At 48.3% G+C, this 22,332-nt stretch overlaps 1 protein-coding gene across 1 annotated transcript in view; it reads right to left on the bottom strand.

Annotated features, from left to right (window-relative positions):
- Positions 1-451: 451 nt before the first annotated feature.
- Positions 452-22,332, bottom strand: part of LOC144115347 (tachykinin-like peptides receptor 99D) — a 167,599-nt gene continuing 145,718 nt past the window's right edge. Inside the window, exons 2-4 of the mRNA XM_077649698.1 lie at positions 7,388-7,488; positions 6,566-6,656; positions 452-4,373 (exon numbers count right to left, since the gene is read on the bottom strand). Of these exons, the coding sequence (XP_077505824.1) occupies positions 4,242-4,373; positions 6,566-6,656; positions 7,388-7,488 (324 nt within the window). The 3' untranslated portion in view covers positions 452-4,241. The remainder of the gene's footprint in view (positions 4,374-6,565; positions 6,657-7,387; positions 7,489-22,332) is intronic.

Below are 22,332 nucleotides of genomic sequence, written 5' to 3' on the forward strand. Positions count from 1 at the left end.
AATTAGGAATTACGTTCACTGAATCGTGTGCAATGTGTGTGTAGTCATCTTGAAAAGTGTCGAACCCGTTTAAAATGAGACTTTAAATCACGTTGAAGCATGCGGTGATGTTTGCACAGGTGCTGCAGAGCTGGACTTCTGTGCAGAGCGAGAACAGCTCTTTTCTCACTATGTGACTCGTCTGGAGAGGCGGTAATGCAACAAACATGCTCGGCGACTGCTCTAGTTACGCGAAATGGGACCCGACAACATTTCAAAAGTAGTGTACCTTGTCATGCATTCCGAATAGTCGACCTACGGGGTACGGCTCTACGCAGATGATAAACACCCACAAATGATAAAAACTGTAAGGAGAATACGCAGGCGATAAACACCCACGTGAAAATTCACGCGGCATCACGCCCTTTCGGACGCCTTTGGTAGCAGCAATCTTAAACATGGACTGGTGTTTATGAGCACAGTACTTTATTGGCGGAAAGTTGTTACTCTCTCAAACACCACACGAGAAACCAGTTGGAGTGAGCCACGTGTGTACATGATTACCTCCAGAAGGTACGAGCAAGTTAAACACGCGCGGACAGGCGCTGCTCAGGTATATCAAGAAACGTTAGCACCCGGCAAGACAGGCGACCTAGCGACCCTGTAGGAAGAATGGAACGCTTAACGTAACGAGCGCCGAGGCTCTACAAGAGCGTCAGCGAACTTCAGTTTTTCTTCAAATAACGTCCTCTTTTCCTCTCGCACACTTTTAAAATAGCAAATAAACACTATAAACAAAATATAATATGTGTTTCGCAGTCTTCAACACTCATACGCTATGGAATGTCGGTTATGTGAGGTCCAAGAAACGACGTTAAAACTGCATACACCTTAACAGCTTGAAATAGGAACACTGTGCGCCTGTCGTATTATACACAATGCATATGTACAGTAAATACATTCAATACTTATGACAAGTGGTTTTCAGGTAACGACAATGTCTCTGTGCAGGTATAAACAAGAATAAACAACGTGGTCAAACAGGGCAGCAATTTGTAACTAGCATTAGTGGCACAAACGCCGCGAACGCAGTGATATTGATTGAGCCGTAAATGTTCCTGCGCTTGGCCATTCCATGCACGTCGATGCCCCTGAGCAATAAATGGCGCATGTTTTGGTTCTTACGTCTAACCAATGATAAGACCACATATACTAAGTATGCACACGCAGCAGGGCATTGATGAAGAATGAATGACCTCCCCCTGGAACAAACACTCCGCCGCTTTCTGCCTTCCTTGATATCAAAACCGGTCATTAATGCAGGTTATTTATTACTAATGTCTGGGTGTCTTGCCTCAATGGAACCTTCAGTGAGCTTTGGGGCTTTTAACACTAATTCGAGAAGAGGAAGCTCAGTTCAAAATTTCCAATCGGCATCAGGCTCCAATTAAATTAAAAAATTACAAAGGCGAGTTTCTCCTTTGTATAAATTCGCATGCGTACACATACGAATTTCTCCCCGGGTTATTCATACAGCAAGGTCAGATTGGCAAGGATATAACGATCTCCGTTTTTGTGATTACGAGGCGTTTGGCTTTACGTTGTGCAGCAGCTTATGACTGAAAGCGCGTCGGCTTCAATCACTTTGCGTCCTTCACGTACCGGATTTGAGGTGGCCCCAGGAATCGCTGGTGGTATCCGTTTGAGAGGTCCAGTCCTGCCACCAACCATACGGCGTGATTAAATGGGGTGCCACTTTTTGCACTTACAAGAGTGCTGGAGAGAGCATTTTAGGAGAGATGCATTTTTGAGCTAAACAGGCGGAAGGGTTGGTTAAAGGTGTAGCGGCCCCACCCGCAGTTTTTTCCTTTTATAACCTTGAGACATCTTGCTAATAGCTGTACCGTGGACGATTAGTGCCTTGTCAGCATGAAAGGGCTTTTAGTATGCTTCGTAATGCACCACCAAAGGAGATACACACTTTGCTTATGCTCAGCCGCACGCGTTACCATCGGTGAATGATGCCGTACGTGCTAGCTAGTAAATTACTAAGTCTCTGCGGGCAACAGACTCAGAGCAGCCGCCACAAAATATCTATAATCAACGCAAGGAAAAGTAGCCATGACTGACTGTTCTTATCATCAACGGGAACAAAAAAGGCCCGTAAACCTCGGTTGGATCGGTGTAGATCGAACATGACCTTGTGAGTGATGTCAGCTACAAACTATTTTATCTTAACTGGTAGCGCATGCCAATTCAGCCTGGCAGACTGAATCCACCAGTGGGGCACGCATTGCTGCGTCTTCCGCAGTCCTTAATTTCTGTTGAGCGCGTGGAATTATCGTTTCAGCTGAGGAAGTTGCAAAGTGCATATTTCCCCAGCATTACAGTGTACCCACCATAACAGATGTACAGCGACTCTTCACAGTGAAATGGATTCTTTCTAACTGAGTTTATACATGGGTTCATGAGGGTGTATCGAGATCACAAAGGCTCGCGAGCAATGCGGCCACAGAGCGGAACGCAGACAGAGCACAGACAGAGCTTCGGAAGATCGAGGAGTTTGTGCGCTGATAAATGCGTATACAGTTATGTCGCGTATGTACAAGCACAGCGTACGCCAATATAGATAGTATACAGAAGCACCCGGATTCATCCAGGGGCTTTATTACAAGGCAGTTCAGAACTTCACAGGTTGTATTTACATAACCAACCTACGGAACAACTAGAGCAATGGACATCCTGGCTGAACGCCATGAAATACAGGTATTCACATCCGTACTGGGAAACCGCACTTGGCCACTCCGCCAAGTGTTGCGGAGCACATCCGGACGCTGGTGGGCACGGTTTGGGCGCACCAATTCGTCTAGCGCTGGCTAGCCTCAGGAGCTGATCTCCTCGGCTGTGTCGGTAGTGTCACATCAGTTTAAAGGGCTGTTTCTGAGGGCTCTAAATAAGTAAAGAATGCAAAAAAGTCCTGCAGGCACAAGTAGATTCTGCGCCAAAGCTGCGCACACCACGATTAACACGTAAAGTCAGACAGCTTCACAGTTTGCGCAAGGCTCTTGCGTTGTCGGTGTGGTATCAGGAACAAGGAACACGGTTCCATCTTGAGAACAGGGATAAGACTAAGCTCGGTTGTAAATACAGTTCTGCCGAGGAGACCGCATGTTTTCCCGGTTTGTGGGACCACGAGGCCGGTCTGCGTATAGCCGAGCTTTCATTTCGGCATTAAAATAAGATACGCACGTAATTTGAAAACATACCCTCACCAAAAGATTACTTTTATATTGGTCATCTTGTTTCCGCGGATCGGCGCAATGCTTGACGTGCGTACATGCGTACACGTTCTGCATATTTATGTGTGTATTTAGTGTGCGTCTGTGCGCGTTTCTTGGTTCGTGTGGAACTAATGGAAGTACGCTACGATGCACGCGCACCATAGGATGAAAGTTTGTTCGAAGCCTATAGCCTTGATTTTGATGGGCGAGCTTGGCACGCTTTACCAAACCAGCCACGAACATAGAAGAGCGCAACACTTGTCTGCACTGCACAATACACGCATAATTTTTTTTAGGGGATTTATGCTATCGACAGACGGTAAGCAGCAGTAAAGGCACCCGAGAAAGGCTGTAAGTTGTACCGGCCGAACATTAAACTCACAGCGCACGCTCCTTGCGCTCAACGCTTGACAGTAGCGAGTTGTTCGCTGCAATGCCAGAGTGTCTCGTTGTCACTGATGCACTCTTAACGGGAAACACAACTTTGAAGACATTTATATTTACCGCCAATTAATTTTTGGCCTAAACGAACGTGTCATCGGCAGGTGCAAATCGTGGATTGAGCTTGCTCAGAGTCAATTCAGTCGGTTTCCCTGCCAGTGTGGTGCGCTTGTGCAGTGTGCCCTGAAACAAAAGACTCTAAACGTTCCAGTATTTCACCTTCACAGGAAAGCGGACGTCGCCAGAGAAATACACCCGCTGCCATGCGGTCTGTCTGATCTGTACTCAACCGCGCCGTGCGTCCAAGAAACGTTCACCGCGTCGAAACACTTGGCCAGTTTCTGCAGGCTGCCTTCGTCCAGGTGTCAGCGACGCCATCGACTGCCCCTGGAGGCGCCTCCAATGGATCACAGCCTCTTGGTGCCGCGCAGTGCTGGGCCGGAATTATAGGTCATGCTCCGAGATGCCCGAACGGTCTGCATCACACGCGTTCTCGGGGTGCTGGCCGCTTGCACCGGGTGTCGGCCGCCGCGGTGAGGCTCAGGAGTAGGAGCGCATCGAGTAGCGGGTGGACACGGAGTTGGGCGTCTGCCGGTAGCAGTGCGCCTCGTCCTGCTTGCTCCGCGACGAGCAGCACCGCATGCGCGCCCGGAACTCGGCGCTGAACTTCTCCTGCGCACAAGAGCACGGCGCAACAGAGGTCAATCGGGCTCACGTCTGCAGCCACGGTTGCAGGCATGCGTATATGAGCTGGAATGCACAAAATGCACCGTCACTGCATCCATTATAGTCATATTTTCAAGAAACTTATAGACAGAACAGCAGAAAAAATGTATGTGCAAACTCTTCTCGGTTGTCGGCGGAAGTTTGTTAACATTGAAGATCTTTCAGTTCAGCTGCAGGGCCACGTTACCGTGTAATCGGGAAAAAAAATTCGGTGAGTGCAAATGATCTCCACCGTACCCAGCAATTTTGTACAAAAGCATTTTTGAACGGGAAGCCATTTATGAAGGTAATTTTTACATATAATGTAAGATTTCACAATAACAATCAATATATCTGCTGATCACCCGACAACAGCCGTGAATTTTTTCTAGTAACGTTTTTGCTATCGTCAGAAGCGTTCCGACTGGTTTTCTGTGAGAGTCTCAACTGTGCGACGCGACCAATGGAAACAGTTTAAAAGAAAGGTTTTGCTACATATCAGAAGAATAGACCATTACCTTCAACATTACTGTAAAAGTGTCTTACAATTTTCCAATTTTCAAAATTTTTCTCAGAAACTGCTGGACAAAGAGCACTGAGCTTATCTGAACAAGCTACTTCGCGTTCATGACTTGCCTTTGACCTGTTCGATGACCGGGTTGTCCTGGCGAACCAAGCCCAAGGCATCATTATCGGCGCAGTGATACGTTGGTATGCTGCTCTCTATCCGTCTCTGTGATTGCGCAATAACGATAAGTGTTTAAATACGTTGTAAACATTACGCAAAGATAGAAAAGCCATGCTTCAGACAGAAGCTCCCATATATGTAACTGTGCGACACCTAGCCCACGCGGGTCCAGTCCTCTCTCTAGCATAGTTGTTTGCAGAAAGGTAAGAAGACCGTTTTCGTGAGGAAGAAAAGTGCTTACCGAAACACAGAGCTGATGCAGCACACCAAGGAAACAAAGATTACAATCCAACTAAATGTGATTACTGCTTTCGCAAGGTCAGTTGGTACGCGAATGCCCGCTGTGGTAGTGGTCTCTGTTTTTTTTATAATTTCGTCGGTCTCCTATGCTGGTGAGCCTGATCACCCTTAGCGGATCGGTGGTAGCGATTTCTCGCAGTGCTGGGAACTTATATTCAAATTTTTCGCATTAAATATTTGCCACACACTTCAGCATTAGTTCTTAAAAACGGTTTCATGGTGTAACAAAATGCTGGTTCTGATTTAAATGTCACCTACTTAAAATATTATCGAGCAATACGGGTACGGATCAACCAATGCAAAGCGCCTTAATAGCGCGACAACATCAAGGGCCCCGCTAAGCAGAAAATCCGACGTCGGCGCTGTGAGCGAAAAATCCGGATTTGTCGGAAATGTTGCTATGTCACACGTGGAGTGCTGGATTTTAAAAGTGATTAAAACATTCGAAACGTAATGATTAGAAGGTTGCAACTTGGCTCAAACGCCATTAGGACATGTAAAGTAAATGAATTAGGCTCAAAAGGACACTGGGATGACTAGTCGGGGATCTAACCCCTGACCCTTGGGTTGCGAGCCAGACATGCAACCGCTGGGCGCCGCAAGCACATTTGTACGGCTTGGTTAAAGTGGGGCTTTCCTTGTGTGTCGCCTGGTATTTCACATAATAATTGTGAATGTGAAAGAGGAAACTGGTCGTGTCGGCGTGGGCAAGAGGAACCGCTGACGGGACTAACTAACGCTGTCACGTCATACCATTTCTTTTCACGAGTTCAGTACAATTTTACCGACCTGCGGACCGCCAGAGTGTTAAGTCATGAGTGTTATTGATCTCGACCCGTGTCATAACAATCAAGTGGGACAGGAAAATTGAGCTATTTAGGTGCCCTGATCGACTTTAGGAAAGCAGCTCAAAAGACGGCGAAGCATAATAATCGCTTGCATTATAGCTTCTTCCGCCAGGCCTGTTTTTTCCGCTGCTTTAATACGAACTACTACCAACTCACCTGCTGCCTCTCTTAGTATTTTTTGCCGATAACTCAAAGCTTACGTGGGTACCTAGTTGCTTGGACCTTACACAGAAAGTTTAAATCTGCATCACTTGCCGACCTTGTGAAAATGATTACACGTGACCCATCTTTCGAAGAGGCCAAAAGACGTCGGACAGACTTACGCTATAGATGGCGTATATGAAGGGGTTGTAACAGGAATTGCTCATGGCCAGCCAGTGGGAGCAGAACCAAATAACGTTGATGTAGCGATACCTGGAAATAGAACACATGGCGCGGATCAACGTTAAGTCGCCATCGTAGACAGTTGCAGCATAACGCGGTCCGCTTCCAGGAGAAGGTTCCGTGTTCCCAAAACAGTTCGAGAAACATTTTGTTTATGAACAAAAATCGCCTCGCAAAATTGACAAGCAGACACTTACACGAATGAATAATGTGAGTGGGAGTAATATACAAAGACAATCACTGCTTCAAAGCTTTGGACTGCATGCAGCGTAAGAACAAGATTGTAAGCAGCATAGAACAGACGGCGAATTAATTGTGGTTCAGATAGCTTGCACCAGTAATCGAGTGCCTTGTTCTCTGCTTCACTCTTCGCAGCACAAAAAAAATTATGCGCTCTCTTTCAAAATCAATATTTCGTCTCCTGAAAGAGCTTAGCAGCCTACTTTGTGTCTATCTGGCGCAGTCACTATCTTCTTCCAGCAGATAATCGCGCCCCCTGTAGGTCATCAGGCTCACACCAACCAGGCCAAAGGATTAGCGAATGAGGGAGCGAAGTAGCATAAACCACGCGTGTCCGTGGTCTGTACTACTACAGTTTTGTTCACAGGCTCTCGCAAACATATTAAAAAAAAACGAGAATCCTTTCGCGGCTCTAATAATCGTAGCTCTAAAGCCAGGCAGTGCCAAGCCATCCGGCCGAGATTTGTGGCCGGTTTATACTTCGCGACCACCCGTGAAGCACAAGCGCTGTGCCGGCTTACTGGTTGATGATGGGATAAAGCTCCTGGAGGATGTTGTACGTCTGGTAAGGCAGCCAGCAGATGGCGAAAATGGCCACGACCACCAGTATCATCTTGGTCACCTGCGAAAAGGGAAGGCAGCATGGCGTCAGGAAAGGAAACAGAAGTAACAAAATCAAAGCGCTGAATTGCGCACGCAATTCCGCCCCGTATTTCCGGCGCTCAAGGTGAACAAAAGGATCTTTAGTCTAGAGGGACATCGTACTTCGGACCATGTCAGGGAAAAAAAAACAGCAGGGAATGCACATGGCGCCTCGCTGCGCTGCGGATAATAAGCGAAGAAAGCTCACAACATCTGCTGTATTTACGGCCCTGCGCTCGTAGTAGCCGCGTGGCTTGTATTATGTCTATGCGACTTACGTTTCGTGCAAGCATCGTCCTAGAAAACTAGAATCTGCGCCGAGGTGCACGTTTTCCGCTGCAAAGCGGCTTTTTGTAGCCATGCACCCCGAGCGGCCTTTGTGAGAGGGAAAAAGCTTTGCTGCTTGGTTGTGGAAACCCAGCCTCATTTTATGCAGTAATATCGCGCATTTTATACGTTGATACCATAATTATTTAGTTAAGTAAAGATGACCCTTTAAAGGGCCACAGAAAGGGGTGTTTGAGCTTAGCTTGAAAATAGTTGCACTATGTAGAGTACAGGCCACCGAACGTCCATGCCGCATACGAGACCTCAAAACGAGCGGGAAAATTTGCAATGCATTTTTTTTTAATTCCCGCTTTTGCACCTCGCAGCAACGCGCGATGCCGGGCTTTCTCACGCACGGCTTGTGGGTGGGGCCGGCGGACGAGCGCCGCCGTGTTGGCGTGCGAGAGGAGAGGGAAAGGCGCGAAGACATGAATTTTCAGATTTTGTATCCATATCACTCAGCTTACACAAAACGCATCAAACAAATTCTTGCTGGAGGATAAACATGAAGTGGCGTCCTTTAACGTCCCAGACATATCTCAACTTTATTCAAAGCCCCTTTCCGGGGCTCTTTAAATGGGCCCTTTAAATGTGCGGTATTAATCGATAAGTTGATAATCTTGGTCTGCTTCTCCAACGGTTTCTTTCTGTCGCCCGTTAAGCGATGGTGCTGGAGTGAGAACATAAAAAAGCCGCCTGTTTTCAGAGTTGGGCACAAGGCACTTCACATTCTGCATTGGCGCAATGAATGGCCGCGCTTCTTTCTACTGAAAGTCATGGCGAGGAGTAACGAGCCTGGATCACTTTCAGCAACTCTTGACGGAGTGTGAATGCTCCTGCCGGAATTGTGGCTTGAGATGAGGTCAGAATTGGAGGGAAAAAAAATTGGACCGCGTTTCGGAAGGCACGCCTATAAATATACAACCGAAAATAAAAATCACAGAAAATCACAACTGAGTCAAACAGTACAAGCGCAAGGTTGTACGTTAAAGTTGTTCAGCAATATGTGTCGTCATTTGATGCTGCCGTCGCAGCCGCTTTGAATAGGGCTGTCGAGAGAAGTGCCACGTGAAGAGTGCTTCCATATGTGGCCGAGAGGAAGCGTCAATGCGGGTTCCAACCACGAGGTAAAAAAAAATGGCTGGAGGTTTAGCTTTGCTAAGCACGAAATATTGTGCGAAGGCATAGTTTTTCACAGGTGGACACCTCCCCCACGCACCAGAAAGCGCTATTGAGGTGTCCACTGACCCGGGGAGCCAGTTGTCCGCGTCTTCGACTTTTCCATCGTCCCATGCCAACTTAGCCAATGTACTTCGGCGGCCTATGATCCAGTGCCGCGTTTCTGCAGCAGTGTTGTCGACTCCAACGGGTGTTGCTTTAGTGCCGTGTTTCTGCCACAACGTTGTCCACGCCAAAGCATGTAGCGTACATCACTCTGTCAACGCAGCCACAAAGCTCAAAGCGAGAATATTAGTTTGATAGTATTATTAGGTGGTGAAGAAGACGACGTGCAGTGCACAGCCGGAGGGTGTGTTGCAGTTTTACGCGAGGCGTGTTCGGCTGAACTGTCGCCTTAGCGGCCAACCAGAGACGATCGATCATTGTTCTGAGTGGTGCCGTGATGCAGGGTTTTTCTGGGACATACTTCAGTGGGCAATCAAAAAGGACATTGAGATATCGCCGTACACTATAAGGTTCTCGCCTGTTCTGAAAGACTACGGGATTACGTGCAATCTGTTAATGCTGATTGGACTTTTTATCCTGTGGCAGAGCAGCTAAATGGATGAACCACCTCTTCCATCTAAGTCTGTTCAGTGATGATTGCGCCTTGGTGCGGGGGGTATATGTTCTGCATGACCGGCCGCCTGAATGGATGCCGGTTCTTTACACAGGTGTACGTCCACCGCAGTTTTGATGTGTAAGTGGAGTTCACTGTAAGAAGGAAATAGATTGCGTGTCTGCATTTCAGAATAGTGCGTGTGTGCATAAACAATTTGGTAGCTCAGCGGGATTTGTTTCTGTGCAATAAAAAAAAAACAAAGCTGCAACGGTAGCCTAAGGCTCTCGAGCAGCTGTTTGCGAACCGGATCTATTCACGCCGTCGCGGGTTCGGCTCCCAGTTGCGGGTATTTATTTCGCTCCTTTTTACTTATTACATTCACTTGGCACAAACCCATAAACACCACAATCATACAACCATCCCAATATCTTGCTCGGGGTTGGCATATCGGAACAGTGCTTTCGCGCAAAAATGTTCACGTGCACCCTTTTCAACCATTGTATAATGAATAAGAGCGGCCGTGGCCAGCGTCGGTTGCACTCTGCTTGCATACGCCCACTACATTCGTTCCCCGTTTCAGCTATTACCATCAACTTCAGACGGTGAAAGCTGTGCTCGCGTTTAGTGAAAGCACGGAGCGTGCAGAGGACGTTGTGCACATAACAGTCGGTTTTTGCGCGATTAAGAGGTTCGCTTTATACTGCAAGCCGCAGCCATCAGAGGAGGTTTCCATTCGACCCCCCCCCCCCCCCCCCCCCCAGTCGAATCCACTGATTTTGAAAGTAAACAGAGCGCACAAAAGGCAAGAGCACAGCGCCGTGTTCGTCTGCTCTCGAGCGCTTCCATTCCGTTTAGTTGTTTTCCGCGAGCAGGTGCCACATCGACGAGAGCTTCCGATTCGAATATGGCGGGGACCCCAGTAGGCGTGAAACGCACCTCTCGTATATAATTCTAGGTGGGCGTTGTTTCCGCCGCGGCGCGAGAGAAGCTGTGGACACCTGCGAGCGTGGGTGGTCAAGCGGCCCACGTGCGTTAAGTTATCTATATCGGCTCCAACCTCTCGCAGCCAGGCCAGACCGTCCGTCGACAGCGGTGGAGTCACCCCCGCCGGGCGTAATCTGGTTGGCGCGGCCCAAGTGAGGCCAAACATTTCCGTCTCAGACCCATTATCGCGAATCCGATCGTATCTCTTCACATCACCGCCAGGCACGAACGGCTCTCGCGTGTGCGTCGGCCCTGTTTCGTCTGTTGTTAGTGCTGCTGGGCGCTCTTACCTCGTATAGCTTTGTTTGAGTGCTTTTTTTTTCGTTTGCTCAGATTGCTGTTGATGGCTGGGCTTTACTGGGCGAAATTCGCAGCTAAAATATACCTTACGCAAGAGGCCAAAGCGTCGAGCGATGCCGATGAAGTCGAGAATCCGGTGTCGTCGTATCACATTCTCTTTTTGTCTCCAGCTGGCGCCACACTCACTAAGAAATGTTTTCTTGGCACACCCACCGCTTAATTTCTGCTCGCGTTACGTGTCTTTGTTTTCCGTTTCTATTTTTTATAGCCCCTTCTGGCATGCTTGCTGGGATGTGGCACCGATGTTTTTATTTTACGTTGCTGCAACAATAAACGGAGTTAAATACTGACACTGCCATTCTTTTTTTTTTCATCTTTATTTTATTGATGGATGCAGTGGTCACGAAGTCAGCGCGGAGTCAGACTGAAAACGGTAAGATGGCAATGCGTGGATCTCCGATACGTTGAGCGGTGAGGCTGAATCTCACTAATAAATTAACGCCAGATGGAGGTCTCCGTGAAAACCACCGTGAGCAGAAAGAGGCCCAAAGAAGCACTGCCTAGATCAGCAGGCACTTTTGAGCCTACAAATAGGAAGGATATCGGATTTCCCCTTCTGTCAAATCCACTCCGTTACCACTGTCCCACTTTCGCCTTTGTGTGTCAGCTTTAAAATGTTAGGTTTTCTAGGGTGATTTAGGAAGCCGCGTGATGCGGTCGCCGCAGGCATAACTGAGACGAGCCATTGGCTTCCGTGATCCGAAGTTCACCGTCTTGAGTGTTTTCGTTTTCCCTCTAAGCAGGTACCCTTCCGATGTATGATCTAATATAACGCACTAAATCCGAGCGCGCACTGAAAAGGAACATTTGTTTTTTTATGAAGCGAGACAAGCCTGAAAACCAGACGCAGCTTGTAGCCTTAACCGTCAGTATCGCAATAGCGCAGGTACCGGACTATGGAAGGCTTCAAGGGCAGCTATAGGAGAAACGACTAATCGGAGTTAGTGAGCAACGATCTTCTAAAGAGTGGAGGTCGGCAAACGCGACGTACGCTTCCGGTGGAGTGCCGATAGGTTCATGGCATGCTAATCTAATCCGGCCGACCAGAACCTGTTCCGCAATAGAGAAATAATGAGGCGCCAGCCGCCCGATGTCAAAGCTGAAACTCAGATGCCACCACGTGCGCAATCAGAAAGGGATCACACAATGGGAGCTGGTATTTCGTTTCAAGGCTATATAAACAAAGAGGCCATTGGCATTCCTTCACAGGTGTGTCAGCAGAACGGTTTTATGAAGGCAACGAAAGTTTTGATTCTGGAAACTCGGTGTCCGTCTGCAGACAAGAGTTACATAGTACCTGAATATAGCAGCTATACCGACGGAGGCGCTCAAACGTCAATTTGGTCCGTGCAAAATACCTTGTTTTTTGGTGTTGAAGTCGTTCTTCACATAGTGTGCTTAGAGCGAAAGGATAGCGAAAGGAATGTCTCTGCAGTGTTTGGCCAATACTGTTGAGATGACGGACAAGGTGACGAAGGCACGAAGGTGCAGTGCCGCGCGAACGTGTGCGTGCAAGAAATTCACTCTCCACTGAGGCGTGTAGACAGGGCCAGGCGCTTGGATCGCCGCATTCCATAGATTCGGCGCAGGACGTGGCATCAGTATAAGTAGGACATATATTACTCAGCCATACGCAATGCCACTGCTCACAACCTGGTAGCAGATTTTCCCACAGCGCTTGACCACGCAAGCGCAGCCGGTGCGCTTTCGGTATACATTTTGACTCAGCCTCTCCAACGCCACCTTCTGGTCAACGACTGAGAAGTAAAGCCCGACCAGCCACAAGTTCAGTATCAGTTCTGAAATTCAGAGGAAGGAAGCAGCCGGGCGTGGTTCACTTCACTTCACTTCATTCACCTTAAAGACCCCCTTCAGGGGGTATTACATAAGGGGTGGGTTAACATATTCATCAACAAGTACAAGTAATTTCTTGAAATAATTGCCTAAAGTATCTGAAAATACAGACGGGTGCGTGATGGCAGCGATATCAGTGGAGAGGGCATTCCAGTCCGCAACAGTTCGGGGAAAAAATGAGCCTGAAAAAGTTGCAGTACGGGACGCAGAGCGGGCAATCTGATACGGACGGGCAGTACGGTGAGATATGCGGTTCGGATGAATAATGTAGGGTGGTTGATTTAGAGAGCTATGGAAAAATTTGTGGAGCAAACAGAGGCTGGCAGTGCGGCGCCGTTCTGCGAGGCTTTCAAGACCGGAATTCTTTTTTAGAGCTGAAACGCTGGTGGTGTATGAATATGCAGAGTGAATGAAACGACTGGCGCGGTTTTGAACTGATTCCAGTGCATTTGTTAGGTATGCATGGTGTAGGCTCCAGATGGGGCTGGCGTACTCAAGTTTGGGTCTGATGAGGGTTTTATAGGCGAGAAGCTTCACGTGTTGCGGAGCATGACGAAGACGACGTTTCATGAATCCTAGAGATCTGTTAGCAGATGATATGATTGTGGTAATGTGTGTTCGCCAAGAAAGATCGCTGCAGAGGGTGACACCAAGATACCTAAACGATTGGACGCTTTCGATAAACGAGTTAGCAACTGCATAGGAAAAAATAAGGGGGTTGTGTTGTCGATGAAAGGAAACCAGTTTGCATTTGTTAGCATTTAGCGTCATTAGCCAGAGGTCGCACCATTTATGGACGCTGTTAAGGTCGTTTTGAAGGGCCATTTGATCAGAAATGTTAGTGACAGTGCGATATATTACGAAGTCATCAGCGAAGATACGAATTTTACATGACACATGTGAAGCTAGATCATTAATATATATTAGAAACAAGAGTGGGCCGAGCACAGATCCCTGAGGGACACCAGATTTAACAGGGAGAGCGCTTGAGCGGTGGTTGTTAATAGAAACGAACTGAGAGCGGTTAGCTAGAAACAGCACGAACTTGCGAACAGACTCACGTTTGCTTGCTTCCTTTCTGTCTTTAAATAGCGCGCATCTTCATGTTTTGCGCACTTTTATACGGTACTGTTTAGACAGCTCCGAGGAGTTTCGCTGGAAAACTCCACTCTAGGCATTCCTCCTGGCTGAAGTGGTTCTATACGCCTGGTTTCGATAGTATTCGCCACGGCTCCAAGCTGTCTCACGTGCTCGCAGCTGGCAATCTATAGCGCTGCAAGGAAGTCGCGCGCTCGGGAAACTGCGGCGCTTACTGGTGCTGCTGCTTTTTTTTCTATCATGTTGTCTTCAAAACAGGAAATGTATGGTATACACGGAATTTCATTTCGTTGAAGCTTTAAATTGAAACCTGACAGCGTTCCATGGACTCTTCTTGTTGACAAGGGGCAAGAATAGCGTCGTGAGGATTCATGGCCTGTTGCTGTTTTTTCGGCATCTTTTTATCGACACTCTTTTTTTCTTCTTATGAAATCACGCTGAAAAGAGATACGCAGTGCAAAGTTATCTGCTGGCACCAGACTAAGGGAACGAAGTACAAAGAATACTCAAATTTCCCAATGTTCCAGGAATATTTTCCAAGCGATGCAGCTTCGAATTTCCTCTTCCCTGCACAGACAAGGTGAAGCGTAATACGAAACTCGTCGCATGCAGGCAGCAACGGCAGGCATAAAGTCAAAGACGCTGGGATTATGAGGCTATACAAGGTACACACGAGTCATACTGCGGAACGAGAAACCATGTTCGTTTTGCTTTTAATAAACTTAAGGAGTACTTTTCCCTGCACCCATTCAATCGACTTTGTCTGCTCATTCGAAACTGACTGAAATTTCGGTCTTGCGCCACGATCAGCACCTTCTCTGAGTTCTTTTCGAGAGTGGGGAATGATAAATGTGTCATGTTTTCGTCCGCAAGTTATTTGTGAATGTGAATTCACCGGGACTAGATTACGAGTAGCGGTCGTTGCCGTTCGCATAAACACGTGCACACTTGCAAGCGTCTCAATAGGCGCGCCTTCCTTTTGCCCACTTTCTTGAGCTGTTTTGAGGGTCCTCAAACCACGCCCTCCCCAACTCCCCCCCCCCCCCTTTATTATGTTCATCACATGCAGCATCAGCGCTTCCTACGCCCTCGCATAAGTTTTTTTTTTTTCTCTCAATTTCTGCACGTGATGCAGCTTTCAGACCAGGTCACCTGTTTGACAGCGTTCCTTTCGATAGCAGCTATTCGTCGCTGGCGAGAACACAACCATTGGCCCACGTTGATGGTCAAAGACGTCACGAGCCTCTGCCGCTAAAAGGAACTTTTGTGACCCCCGCCGGCTGCTGTGGGGATACATGCAGTGTCCTATGTAACATATACGATTCCAAGGTCAAAGAGTTCTCGACGGATTTTTATAGCAATTAATGGGCATTCTTGGAACCTTCATGGCGTAATCGATTTGTTCAACTTAATCAGTCAGCTTCTAGGCTACTGGATTGAGCACAAGAACTTTCGAGTTTCGGCAAGAGGATCTTAGCGCGTCAAAATAAGCCGCAGGTGGCATAATTTTTGTTTCGGCGGATAGATAGATAAAGAGGAGGAGGGAAAGGCAGGGATGTTAACCAGAAAGGGGTTCCGGTTGGCTACCCTGCACTGGGGAAGAGGGATTTGGGGACTAAAAGGAGGAAGAGAGAAGGGAAAAAAGGCATAACCCACACACACGCACAACGCTGTCACAGTTTGTCACTCAATCCAGTCGCACTCAAGTAGGCAAAGAGTGCCTTGTATGCCTTGAGGGCAGTCGACTGCTGTGGCCATCGTTTCAGCAGCTTTGCTACAAAAGAGCTTTCCAGAGTTTGTAAAGCGGGAGATATCCTGAATGTTCCAGCCTGGGGCGCGCTTAAAATATATTGCGCATCGCAGCGATTCCCTCATAAGAGTGACGACATAGCGTGCCCAAGCTCGCACCGCAGCAGTCGCTATCAAAGCTAGCCACGGTTCGCGTTTTTGTCTCCTCGAGGTTTTCGAACCCGTCCTTTAGACCCCGCAAAAGAAAGAGAGAAAACGTTATAGATCGACTAGCATTTAAATGATTTGCGCAGATTGCATCCTTCCGACGCTCCATATGTGATTGACTAATATCGCTTATTTCGAGCGCGTCAGATGTTAATCAGTTTATTATAACTAATGAAATAGGTTATTCTGAGAAAAACTACGCTTCCGCTTTCATTCGGCGGGCGTTCATAACACTGCTGGACATTTATTCTCTCAAAAATTTTCAAAACCGTTAGGTCACGTTACGTGTCATTCCCTGCATTACGCACGTCATTTGCTCACGCGCTGTGGAGACGCTTTGTGCGTTGTTTCGTAACCATTCGTTCCTCGATTAACTATAGGCCTATCTGTCGCTGTTCCCTTACAGCCAGTGACGCCAGGGCCGACAGCTTCCAAGCAATTATGTTACCGCCCCTTGCGTCTAAGCGGAGGCTGACCAAAAGAAAAGAGGAAAAGGACCGAGTCAAGCGAAATGTTACGAAATGCGGCCCCTTGCTGCCTTTGCTCACGGACAACAAATTTGGAACGTGTCTTCGCTGCATTCTCTCTTACAACGCGCCCAGACATGGAAAGAAGACTGCGCACTTCTGCGAATAGCGTGATGGCGAAGGCCTTTTCTATATGTGGATCCGTGGAATTTGTATTGCGGCACCCCCCCCCCTCTTCGACGTAACAGGTGCTCGCTGCAGCGGCTGCTTCGCAGGGATGAGTGACATCGCCGGGGCACGAAAGAGCGGTCTCCAGGTTTCGAAAGCGCGTATCTCATGCTTTCGAGAAAGAGCTAAAGTTTCGGGCATTGCACCGGCCGAAAGGCGTACAGTGTCTCAACCCAGAACACCGCCAACGGCTTCGGCGATGGTGACGTACGACGTCGGCAGCGCATCACAGGTGGGCGAGCGCGTTACGAAACACCCTGAAAAAGGAATGAAACGAAGCACCCAGAGAAGCCACCGGTGTGTCTCGGTGTGCACTGCCGTTAATTACCGGAGTACGTGGCGCGGAGGAAACGAGGCGCGTTGCCGTATTTCCCGGAAAAAAAAACGTAAATTAGGAAGAAACACTGCGGAGCCTCAGCTCGACGCTTTATCCTGTTGTGGCTTTGTAGCCTGCAAGAACGGTTCATTCGCGTTTTAGAAAGAGAGACAGAAAAGAATATAAAACACCGTTAACGCCAAATTGTTCAGGAGAAGCTAGAGCAACAGCTTCCATGCGTGTCTGAGAAATGGTGTTCCGACAGAGAAGAAGGGACGTCTTGTGGCGTTGTCTGTATCGCCTACATTGTACAGGTGATGCAGGGCCTGTAATACTGTCAGTAGCTGTCGGATGATAACGAAGGAAAAAATTTAGCGCCGTAACAAAAAGATTTCGAGACTTATACCCTCCGTGGAGAGGGGGTGGGGGGGTGGGGGGCAAAAGAGATATGGACGCCGTTTGCAAAACTTTATAGAAGCATGGCACTCTAGAGTCTGCCTTTTTTTTTTTTGAAACCGAGGCTGTAGCACTAGGCCGCGGCCGATTCTGCAGAGCCGAGCGTATTCTAATTAACACCGCAACTAATGAAAGTAAGTGCGGAAGAAAAGAACACTTTGTAGCACCTGCTCAATTCCGCGGTGCTTGAGGCCTTGTACGCGCACTACAAGCACCACAGCGCAACAGCCGGGAACCAAAAATTGGAGAGCACTGGAGTCTTCTGCATTGGAGAAATGCGAAAGCATTTGCGATTGAACGTCAGAAACTTTTTTTGCAAGTCATCGTTGTCACGTGGCGCTTATCACGGGATCCTTGGATGACATCAGAAATTTTTTTGCATGTCATCATTGTCACGTGACACTTATCAACCCGCGAACTGGTTCTCGGAAGCGGAGCGCGATATTCATAAAGCCACTACGGTGACCTTGGTCAGTACCTCGGGGAAGTTTTTCTGTATGCTACCGTATATAGCTGTGGCAGAAGTGCAAGCTGATAGAAGAGCAAAGAGCACCGAAAAATGAGAAGCACGCTAAAATGCGAGCATTTCTGACGATCTCTTTATAGTTGCCTCGTCACGCACGCTTCGCGCAGTTGAAATGAGCCCCAGATAGCGCGAACCTCTGCCTCACTAAGCTAGAGAAATGCACACTGCAGTCAACAAGATCAAGTTGGAACTTCCGGCGGAACTCTGATCGTGCAAAAAAGGCCGGTGGGTGCAGCTAACAGCAGCGAAATTTTCTGTTTATTACACACCGGATGGCTGGTATCGCGCGCGCGCGCAGTCAGATAAAGAAGAATTAATCCAAATAGGTAGTTTCTTAGAGCGCACGAGTCAGAGACAAGCATATATTACAGAGCGAAGGTGCTGACATCAGACAGCCTTCCATCACGGCACGAAACGCAAAGAACGCCGACAAGCGTCAGCAAAAAAACGACTCTCTCTTCCGCGAAAGCATTTCTTTACCTTTTTTCCTTGCTTTTCGCGGGCTCTTTCTAAAGTTTAAATGACGAACGCACGCAAGGAATGCCGTACCACGAGATAAGAGAAAGAATTACGTGGTGGTTCCCTTCTCGTTGATTCCGCAACTGGGGTTCGAGAACAAATGATTGCTTAACAAAGCCCCGTTTCAAGCGAGCAGGTCCCGAAGACTTAAAGGACATTTCTGCAACACAGTAAGAGGGCGTGCTTTTGACAAGCATCGCAACGATATCGGTCGGGGGGGAAAAAAAAGATCAGCGTGGTTATACAGGTTGCTCTAGAGCCAGAGTTATGAAATAACGTTTCTGCCTCTTGTAATACTGCTGTTATTTTCAAGATTAGTCAACGTGGGAACACTTCTCTCAGCGTCGCGTTTCTCTTTCTGAAGGAGTCTATCGGGGCTTCAATGCAATATTCTAGCAAGTAGCAAGAATCATCCTCAGAAACAGAGCAGACGTGCTGCACACATAGAAGCTTCGTAACGGACACGTCGAGTGGATTCATTTCGTTAATGTAAGTTACAGCGGAATTCGTTGTTGTTAATCGTATACTGGGCCGTGTACAGTTAAAAAACAAAAGGTATACATGGACTTATGGTAAAGTTTTTCTCATCAGCAGCGCGTTAAATTAAGATCGTGCATACGAACACACCAGTATAGGAGAATCTAGCTGAACGTTTTGCCTTTGGGATAGCCCGCGAAGTGGTTTGATTTGATTTGATTTATGGGTGTTTAACGTCCCAAAGCGACACAGGCTATGAGGGACGCCGTAGTGAAGGACTGCGGAATAATTTCGACCACCCGGGGTTCTTTAACGTGCACTGACATCGCACAGCACACGGGCCTGTAGAATTTCGCCTCCATCGAAATTTGACCGCCAGAGCCGGGATCGAAGCCGCACCTTTCGGGTCAGCAGCCGAGCCCCATCATCCACTCAGCCACCGCGGCGGCTGCCCGCGAAGTGGGAATATGTGCATATTTATTATCAGAATAGCTAGCCTCGTGTGTGGGCGAACTACGTGTTCTCGCGAACATTATACTAGATACCATGCAGGACCATCGTTTGAGAAATGGCACGAAATCGCAGAAACACGACTGCGTCTACGCTAAGCCTAATGCATGCATTGCTTTGAAATTAAAGGTGTCACGGTTCAGTTGAAGAGATCTGTTTTCTTTCTTGTAAGGCATTACTTCTTACCAGTGTAGACCAGTGTACAGCCATTATGTGCGTTGTTTCTATGTTTCTATATGCGTGCTAATATTTGCAAACACTTTACACCGCGCTGCGCCACCCATCCCTGCAAAATTGCGGCGTACTACGCTCGCTGTCTGCTTAAGTGTATGACTTTGCGCATGATTTCTGTAAACGCTGCCAGCCGCGGCGCGCTTGATGCCCGCATGTGCGCTGCACTGCACGCCGGTTGCGTGTTCCTGCGCGCATTCACGCTTGCGCTTTTGGGGATCAAAATCCCTTTCCACAAACGTAAACAGTCGAATATTGCCATTTAGCGTTGTTTATGGCTAGGAGCCCTTAACGTTCGTTCACCACCGACTATCCATGAAACCATGTCGCTACCAATGCTCAGCCATCTGCTTCGCACGAAGGATTTTTACGGTTGCGATGGGCTCCTGAAATGTCTTCGGTGGTTTTTTAGCGACGCTAAACAGGGCTTCGGTGAGTCCGTGCCGTGATACAGTCGCGATTAAAAAAAAGCAAAATTACACAGGTATGTGTATCCAAATACAAAATAATAAGTCCTTGCACCTGGTCTCATTGCAACGTGATAACACTAGTCTCTTGACAAAGCCGGCTGAATGAGTGGAAGATTTTGCAGTTGCATTCGCCCACGCCCTTTGTTCTGATAAAAATCCTTTGCTCACTGCCTGTACGCATTGCAGAAGGCGGTTCTGGAAGAAAAGTAAGAAGCTAAAATAAGAGCCGCCTGTGTAAGAGGCACGCCAGAGAAGAGAGATTTCTCGCGAATCATTTCAAATGTGGCGGAATGCGTGAGCCTTTGCACGGCAGAGCAGCAAGCTGCAAGCGTCTCGGACTAGGCGGCGGCAAGTAAACAGGCACCGGAATATTTTCCCTCGAACTTCCCGCGTCCTTGAGGAACAACAACAACAAGAAGAAGAAAGCATGCATAGAAGCAGCGTACACACAGCGTCGGATGCAAACCCGTGGACGCAACCGCGCGTATGCATGCGTTTGTGCGCCACGCGTGAATTGGAGCGCGCGGGCAACGATCGGAGCAAGTGAAGCAAGGCCCGTGGCTCATCGGGCGCGTGGGCGGCGGCCGCTTTTGCCATTCCTCGCCCGCGTCGGGTCCCGGGAAGATGCGTCGGAAGCGCCCGGAACTCCAGCGAGAGTGGCGCGATCCGGAACAGCGCGCGGAGATGCTGCCTGCCCCAACTTTTTTTCAACTTTTGCGCTTCCCAAAGATGGGGAATAAAGAATAATTCGGCGACGCAAGCGGCAACGACGTCGAAAGGCACGGCGAGACTGCGCAGACTATATCGCATTGCAGTGGAATGCGGACAGTGCGGTGCATAAGGTTCTCCTGGGGTTTGCGCTACGAAGAAGCGATGACTGGTCGGGTTGAGTGAGCAGCTGGTTAAAGTTGGCTAGAGTGCGACACTCGCCACCCGATGCTTGGTCAGTCGTGCTGGCTTCCAACGGCGTTTGTGTTCGCGCCCTTTCCTGTTCACACCAGTTTCCGCGCATTATAACCCGACGTTACTTTCTCTGTACCTTTCACATACAAGCATTACTGAAAACTAGAAGCAGAAGCGGCAAGATCCCAACAGCAACACTATCAGACGCGGCCGAATTTTTATTCGTGCATTTCGTTCGCCCTGCAAGAAACAATGGATAACAGAGTACAACGCAGCACGGCATATGAGCGTGCAGTGGAAGTGACGTAGATTCTATGAACTGTTTTATTTATTTAGATCGCGGGGTGGTTTTCGGCAACATCGGCTGGCAACAAGAGCCGGCATGCCCTCAAGACTTTTCAGCGCTGCTTAGACGCATGTCGGGCTAAGTGCACAGCGACAAGGACATGTCGTGAAGGATTCGGAGAAGCCCCGAGGCAGCAGAACGCGAGTACACAGATGAAAGGAAACAAGGCCTGCGGTCCAGCCGTTGGCACATCCAGTAAACACCATACAATGAGCAACCAAGTTGGCCTGGCGAGTATTCTTCGAGCAGCAGCAAAACGTAAAAACGATTCCATTAGCAGCCCGCGCACCGTCCCGTGTTTGCCTTTCCAATCGATCTGACCGTGTGCTGCCGACTGCGTAGACGAAGAAAAGATAGGCTCGCAGGCATGGAAAATAGGGTGTCCGAACAGAGAAATGAATGCCGACCAAAAGGCAGGGAAAAGTTTCGGCTTTGTAGGCGTTTGGCATTAGTTCTGTTCTTTTCTGTCCTTGTTTCGACGCTGCCCCCGACACTGTAGTGTCGCTGGTTGGGAGAGTGGTGTTTTTTCTGGACGACGCAGTGGCGACCTTGGTCGCACTAACCGCGATGATGTTGACGCGTACGGCAGACCGCAGATCGGGAGGCACGCTGCAAAAAAAAGGTGTCCCGGCATGTTTATCGAGCGCCAAGCTATAGGTGCAGAGGAGGACGTAACAAAATAGGCGATTTTCGTCGCCGTAAGCATGAAACAGAAATACCTTAGTCTCCAGCGAGGGGTGCTGCGGGACTATAGTTTCACTGTTTCAACCACGTAAAAAACAAGATGCAGAGCAAATGCCGTATTTCTATTTTCGTTCATAGATGTACACGTTCTTTCTGTTCAGTCCTCTTTTCAGTTTCCGCTACCTTGCTAGTTTGTTTTGGTTAATTTTTTTTTGCCGTCGCTTATACTGGCTCCTTGCATCGCGAAGTTCGTCCTCCTTTCCACGTTTGCTTCACTTCCGTTCTTCTTTTTTTGACTCACTCATTCCCCTTCGCGACATAACTCTGGCATA

Source organism: Amblyomma americanum, chromosome 1 (assembly GCF_052857255.1).
Source record: "Amblyomma americanum isolate KBUSLIRL-KWMA chromosome 1, ASM5285725v1, whole genome shotgun sequence".
NCBI lineage: Eukaryota > Metazoa > Arthropoda > Arachnida > Ixodida > Ixodidae > Amblyomma > Amblyomma americanum.